The 7,064-nt window shown below is 50.7% G+C and overlaps 1 protein-coding gene across 1 annotated transcript; it reads left to right on the forward strand.

Moving 5' to 3' along the window:
* Positions 1 to 3,730: 3,730 nt before the first annotated feature.
* On the forward strand, positions 3,731 to 6,263 carry LOC119397672 (uncharacterized). The gene is made up of 4 exons (XM_049416652.1): positions 3,731 to 3,847; positions 3,971 to 4,160; positions 4,570 to 5,598; positions 6,043 to 6,263. The coding sequence occupies exons 1-3, from the start codon at positions 3,746 to 3,748 to the stop codon at positions 5,586 to 5,588; spliced, it is 1,311 nt and encodes a 436-aa protein (XP_049272609.1). The 5' UTR covers positions 3,731 to 3,745; the 3' UTR covers positions 5,589 to 5,598; positions 6,043 to 6,263.
* Positions 6,264 to 7,064: the final 801 nt, after the last annotated feature.

Raw genomic sequence — 7,064 nt, forward strand, 5'->3', positions numbered from 1 at the left:
AAGCAAGCCCGTCGCCACACATATTGGGAATATACAAGCATGTCCCTCATAATAATGATTATGCCGTTATTTATGCTTTGGGCTTTTAATTTTCTCTTGTTATTTGTACTTGCAATATCCTGTCTTTGTTGTGATGTAGTCTCCTTCTCTCTTCTGTGGCATGCTCTTCTTTTTGTTACATACTTTTTGTACTACCCATTAGTTCATATGGCCAGATAACCCTGACGGCAGTGCAAAACAAATAAATCATCATCATCATCATAATCATCATCATCATCATTTGTTATGCCCACTGAATATGAAACTGTCTTTATTGTTCATGTACACAGACTTGAGAACGCGACTCATGTGGTCAATGCGAAAGTTACGGGAATCTAAGCGGAGAAAGGACAAATGTCTCCGTAGTAGACGGCGTCTCTTCTCTGACGGCGTCCCCTACAGCTTTCCCCTCAGCCGACCCTACAGGATCAACAGTGGGTGGCAGACGCTGCGTTCACAATTAGCCCTACCCGGTTCAGTGCACTGCAGCGCACATGACGTACAAACGCCCCTTTCCTGCGCAAGGGAGCGAGAAAAATCGCTGGCGGAGCCTCCCGGATATGCGTGTAGCTTGGTCAGAGCAATGAATATGAGGTTCTTCTGGAGCTTCGACGACGGTCGGCGGCCGACCGAACGACGAGACAATGGCCTTCTCGTAAGAATGCACTGCGACCGCCGCGGTTACAAAGACAGAGGAACCGCCACGGGAAGTCGGCAAGGCTTGCTGAAGCGAGCTGTGTGTTGAACAATTGGCCGGACTGTCCGTATTTCCATAGTCCTAATGGGAGTCACTGCGGCTGCCACAAATGGTGCTGGCAGAGCTGCCGAGCCGGGGCGTGGAATAATTTCTGCCGGGCGTTGCGGGGCACGTTTCGCGGTGCTCCGTTCACTTCTTCCCCCACGCCGTAGCATAAGCGTTCTATTTCGACTGATTGCGCCAAACTGTGTACGTCGGCAGTGAAAGCCTTAAAATAGCAGGCGGAGCGTTAAACTGAGTGATAGCAGCCAGAGTAGAGCCATTATTCCGGTGGTGGATGACGCTTCAGGTTTTCGCAGACGGCGTTTAAATGCGACCCCCGCAAAAAAAAGAGAGAAGGTAGGAAACGCGAAGCAAGATCGTCACGAGGATTTGACTTAGGTGGGGTCACAGAACTCAGAGCGGGAAGAAGATTGGAGGAGTGGACACGACAGTAAAGCAGTGCAGAATTGTGTGCACAAATATCAGCCTAGAAAAATTCAAACGCCAATACGCTCAGGCAGCTTTATAGCACGGACGAACTGTGATCGGTTACTTCAGAAACTCTTCTGCAATCCGGATGCAAGGTCAATAGCCACACCAATTACCATCGATGCAGCATTTACTCTTTGACTAGCGTTCGGGGGCCGGCCTTTCATGATGGCGATCGGCGTGATGTTGAGACGATTGTAGGGGCAGTGGATACCATTGGGCTGCGGTTATGTAATTGTCTGAGAGTCAAATTTGCTGTATATACGACAGTCTTAGAAGTATGCCTGCTGCTCGCCTCTTACTCAACGTTTAATTAGGACGAAGATTATCAAAAAAAAAGTGAGAAAGTGAGGATCATTGTGATAATATAACAGCAGATTCGCATGATTAATAACGATAATAATAAAATATTCTGAGATGCCTACGAATGCAGGCCTTGTTCTTCGGCACTATGACAACACCGTTTCTTAAGGATTTATTTCCTGGGTGCTGTGTGACCGAATATAATTAAAAAACGCGCACATGTCAAATCGCTTCTTCGATTCTAACATATAGCTGCGGACTGCTCATTATGTCGGGTTAAAAATATGCTTTTTTGAGAGACATGGGAACTTCGCTTATTCTTTCTTAAGAGAGAGGGGAAGAGGGAAAGAAAAACGGAAGGACAAGGAGGTTAGTCAGTTCTCAGACCGCCTGGCTACCCTGTGCTGGAGTAAGGGGTAAGGGGAATAAAAGATGATAGAAAAGAGATGTTACAAAAAGGAGAAGAAGAAGAAGCGAAAGGAGAACATTAATATGATAAACGACATGCTTAAAGTATGTCTCTAAGACCAGTTGTCCGCAAAAAACGCCACAACGCTTTCAGGCCTTCCGTTCCGAGGACGGTCTCGGGCAGTGTCCCAAGACCCTTTCCTCCGACAATGGGCGATTGTGAAGTAGAAAAGCAGAGATTTCAGCCACAACTTGTATGCTCTGACCAGCTACTCTGCACGGGGGAGTGGTAAAAGGAGACAAACATAACATCTCGCGACCCGTCCTAAGACAGACATCACTTTCAGTTAGCCTTCGGCGCAAGTAACAGACTTGTCTGGAACCTTCCTAAAACGCAGCACCCACAAATCATTTGTAGCCTTACATTATGCAGTGAAACAAGAACTACAACGGAAGGAAAAAACAAGTAGTAAAGAAAAAAAAAGCAACAAAATGGCACGCAAAAATACAAATAAAGCAAGCGGGTACGTGTTCAATTTTTCGCCGCTGCGGTCGTCGAAACTGTTGTAAACATACCTTCTAGTCCATAATACACTAAACATTTAACAACGTGGCCGTATAAACGAACAAAGCTTAGGCTATCAGCAATGAATTCGAAACAACAAAAAGAAGACACGTACGTATCAAATCCAACCATCATATTAGGTAACCATCTTCAACCTGTGGGCTTCATGAGGATGGATGACTGCTTCTCGCACACAGTACAGGGTCATGTAAACATGATATACGCTTCGTCCTTGTGACTTCGTAAATGTAGAGAAGTTTAAGACAGATGTGCGTGTGGCGTCATGCGCCAGTAATTTGCACAAAGATGCCGCCGCCCCAGTATAACACTGTACAATATTCCTGTGGAACGTATAGTAGAGGGAGAAAATCGTATCAGAAACATATATGACGCCTTTCAACAATTTAGCTTGCGCTCTGTTGCCAAGCGACACAGATCGTTACAGATACGTGGGAATTAAACATAAAGAAAGTGCGGATCGTTTTTCCGCGTTCTCTTCTAACCATTCGCGTTACGCCAGCAACACAATGCAGAACACGGAGGAGGCCCAAGACTCATCTCTCGATATAAGAAGTTGCGCATTCTATGTAAAGGAAAGCGTAACGCGCCTAATCACGGTGCGTCATCGGAATCGCTTTATTATTTTTATTTACTGTATATTCGAGAGAAGGCGTGCAAGGTGAGCGCGCAGTGATCGACCCCCTTCCCACCACCAATCTGTCGCGCGCCATCGAGACAGGAGCGCGAGGAGAGGCCAGACAACAGGGAAGTGTGCCATCTCCTGCCGGCGCACAAGGCATCCGTTCGGCGAGCGAGCGTTCGAGTTTCGGCTTCCACTTTCATGCGAGGAAACTCGTTAGGGGTCAGGACCCGTCCGGCCGAACGCTCTCCCCTTCTTCGGACGCTGCCGACCGCCCAGCAAACGCGTCCACGGATGAACGTCCGCCAGCCTGCCAGCCGGCTATTCTCGCCCCGCGCCTCAAGAATGGCAGTGTTTTGCTCCTCCATCCGGGCCAGCCGGCCACCAGCGGCGGGAGATGGCCCGTCCTTTCCCTTTCGGCGGGGAAGCAGCGAAGGCCCCTCCCCCCCGCCGGCGCAAACTTTCTCTTCGCTGCCTTCTCGCGTCGTCGTCCTCTTCCTCGTTGCACTCGCTGCTCGGAGGCCTACAGCTGACCGAGGGCGCTGCGAGGCGGCCCGTATAAATGCCAAGTTCCCCCACTGTTGAGCACATCAGTCGACAAGCAGCAGCGCGGCATCTGGCCCAGCACAGGGACCTGAGCAGCCGCGGCATGAATCCCTTCAAGGTAAACGCGGAGAGATGACAGGACGCGTGCGGTTGTGGAGGCGCGCGCCATCCCGACATCGCGAGTGGATTACGCCACGGCTGCGGAGCCCGGGAATTCAAGAAGTTCGTGTCTCGCTTGCAGGTGCTGACGGTCGCCATGTGTGCCGTCCTAGCGATGGCAGGCGACATTGGAGGAGGCGGAGGTGGCGGAGGCTACGGCGGCGGCGGGGGTGGCTTCGGAGGTGGCCTCGGAGGAGCCAGCTTCCTAGGTGGATTCGGAGGCGGAGGCTTTGGCGGAGGCGGCGGCGGATACGGTGGCGGTGGATTTGGAGGTGCGACTGGCTGTCACGGCGCATTGTAACGCGCCACTAGAGTGCGAACTTGGTCATGAAGGTCTCGCCCTAGAGTATATCATTCGAGCCTTTCTGGTTCAATCAAAGAGGCATATCAAATGTACCGAGGAAAGATGTGTCATATCCTACTAATGTTCTTGTCAGCTTCAATAATGCCTTTGAAGACATCAGCAGGGGCTGTTGCACGCCCTGAACTGCTCCTGTTAGCGCCATTTTTCATTATTACGCAGAATTCATTGCACACTAACATAATAAGACTTATATTCACAGTCTGTCTCAAGCACGCAGGATGTTGTGTCGGCGCCTGCTGGTGCCTCCACACGGGAGGTGACCAATGAGAAGACTATACGTCGCAATGTCATTACCATCGGATAAGCTTACGCATTAGTCAAACTTTTCCCATGCCTGAAGCAACTCTTTATCTGCCCTCTCTTGCATCTTCCCTCAGGCGGTGGTGGCGGCGGCGCCAGCAAGACCATTGTGGTTTCCGTCAGCGGTGGAGGCGGTGGTGGTGGTGGAGCTCCCGCTCCCCGGCCCGTAACCCGCTACACTGCCCACATCGACCGAACGCCATTGCCCATCAAGTACAAACAGGGTCTTGTCGCCACCGGCAATGGCATCTCCCTTGTCGAGCCCATCATGGTTGCCACCCAAGTGCCAGGACCTAGGATCAGTTTCCCGCAAGGCATTCCCCGACCACAGCAAGCCTCTGTTCACGTAGCTGAGATCCAGAGGGTCGATGGTGGAGGCGGTGGATTTGGAGGCGGCGGCGGTGGTGGTTTCGGCGGTGGAGGTTTTGGCGGCGGCGGATTTGGCGGCGGCGGATTTGGCGGCGGCGGATTCGGTGGCGGCGGATTCGGCGGCGGCGGTTTCGGCGGCGGAGGCTTTGGTGGAGGCGGCGGCGGTGGATACGGAGGCGGTGGTTTCGGAGGTGGACTTACCGGTCTCGGAGGCGGCTTCGGAGGTGGTTTCGGTGGAGGATTCGGAGGCGGTTTCGGAGGCGGCGGCGGCGGTGGAGGCGGCGGAAGTGTGTTCCCGCACCCCAGAGTTGAAGTAGCCGAAGCCGTGCACAAGATTCCACTGGGAACAGCAGCCGATACGCATAAGGAGGGAGGCGGCGGCGGCCACGGAGGTGGCGGCGATACTGCTATCCTGAGCGTTGACGTTCACCACCACGGCGGTGGCGGAGGCGGAGGTGGCGGTTTCGGTGGCGGCCACGGTGGTGGATTCGGAGGCGGCGGCGGTGGCTACGGAGGCGGCGGACACGGCGGTGGTGGCGGAGGCCACGGAGGCGCTGCATTTGCTGCCATTCCAGTGAAGGTGGTTGAGGTCGCCGGAGCCGCCGGCGGTGCCGGCGCCGTATCGGGTGGAGGCGGAGGCGGACATCATGGGGGAGGATGGCACTAGACCTCATGACGTCAGTACCTCAGAACCTGCCTCTGATTGGATAGTTATAATGATGATCAGCTGATCGTCCCTTGTGATTTATTCTTAGCAGATAGTGATGCTAACATGAGAAAAGCCAGGAAATATGCAATATTTAAGCACGCGTTGGTTCTGATGTTTTTCTACTTCCAAGAATAAGTTTGTGTGCTATCCGCATATTAAGGTTCTACGTTATGCGCTTCCTCCTTTGCTGTTCGTTGGTAATGCGCTTTTGTAACACATTATTCATGATTCGTACAACTGACGTTCAGTTACCTCAACACTGATGTTTGGTCCTGGTCCTGGCAGCATATTTCACGAGTCGCGAAGACCCTTTTTTCATTGCGTTTTCTCTTTAAGCGGAAAGAAATTTGAATGCCATTACGCCACACTCTATTGACGTGACTAACGTTTGCTTTGTTTATATTTGTTGCAGGAACCAACTAGTTGATATGAAGAATTGTCACCAGCTGCGAGCACCTTGCTCCGACCTGCCAAATGCGCCGCGCATGGAGGCGCCCACTGTCAGCACTGCCACGGCACCAGAGAACACCAGCCGAACACTGTCATCCTGTTTTGTAATATACTGTTGCGAGACGTTGTGTGAACGTCTCAACCTTTCTGTAAAATAAACCTTTGTAAATATGGTTAAAATAATGTTTTCGTTTCTTTTTCTCGTCTGGTGCAGGATTAACGTGACTGTAGTATTAAGGAAATACGCCTGAAATCTTGAGATGCGTGACTTCATATATCATAGGCGGTGCTTGCAGCAGCGCTATATGCTGTTACACTCAATGTCAGCCTAGTCGATAAAAGGTGTGAGCAAGGCTGATGATGAATTGCTTGTCTGATCATTTTTAGCCCGACTACGGGCCCACAGGCACGAGCTGCTTTGCCATCGTTTAGGGCATAACCACCGTCTTCGCTTTGCAAGCTTGTACAGCGAGCATTTCATTTTTCGCACAAGACAGCGAATTTCTATTTCCTGACGTTTTTACTGGATCAGGTTAATGTTACTGGTATTTATAAGGTGGATAACTTCTCGTGCCTACTTGCAAGTGAATGCGTTTGTAACAAGAGCCCTTCCAGAGCATCATAGCTTTGTGGTGCTTACTCATTTCCTCATAGGCTGAAAGAGCGGTTATCATTGCAGTTCAACGTTGCACACATGAAACGTAATAATAGCAACAAATTTCGGGGTTTTACGTCCACACATGAAACTTAAGGGATACATATCGGCTCAATATCGCTAAAAGCTTCCTTCAGTGTATACACATGTTTGCAGTTGCTATCAAAAAGTGTTCAGCCGAAGCGTTTCTACAAAAAACGTCCGCTGCATTTGTGGCAAGAAACTAAACTACATTGCAGTGATGCAGCACGATAACACGCCGTTTTTGTAATTGTGAGTGAAACTAATGGCAAGAAAAATTAGAAGTTGTAATATTTATGTTGTGCATG

Source organism: Rhipicephalus sanguineus, chromosome 6, assembly GCF_013339695.2.
Source record: "Rhipicephalus sanguineus isolate Rsan-2018 chromosome 6, BIME_Rsan_1.4, whole genome shotgun sequence".
Classification (NCBI taxonomy): Eukaryota; Metazoa; Arthropoda; class Arachnida; order Ixodida; family Ixodidae; genus Rhipicephalus; species Rhipicephalus sanguineus.

What these genes read in the sequence shown, in the direction of transcription:
- LOC119397672 (XM_049416652.1), top strand. Translation starts at nt 3,746, where the DNA reads ATGCCAAGTTCCCCCACTGTTGAGCACATCAGTCGACAAGCAGCAGCG. An exon ending in GCGGCATGAATCCCTTCAAG is followed by an intron (nt 3,848 to 3,970) that starts GTAAACGCGGAG and finishes TCTCGCTTGCAG; the next exon opens with GTGCTGACGGTCGCCATGTG. An exon ending in CGGTGGCGGTGGATTTGGAG is followed by an intron (nt 4,161 to 4,569) that starts GTGCGACTGGCT and finishes CTTACGCATTAG; the next exon opens with TCAAACTTTTCCCATGCCTG.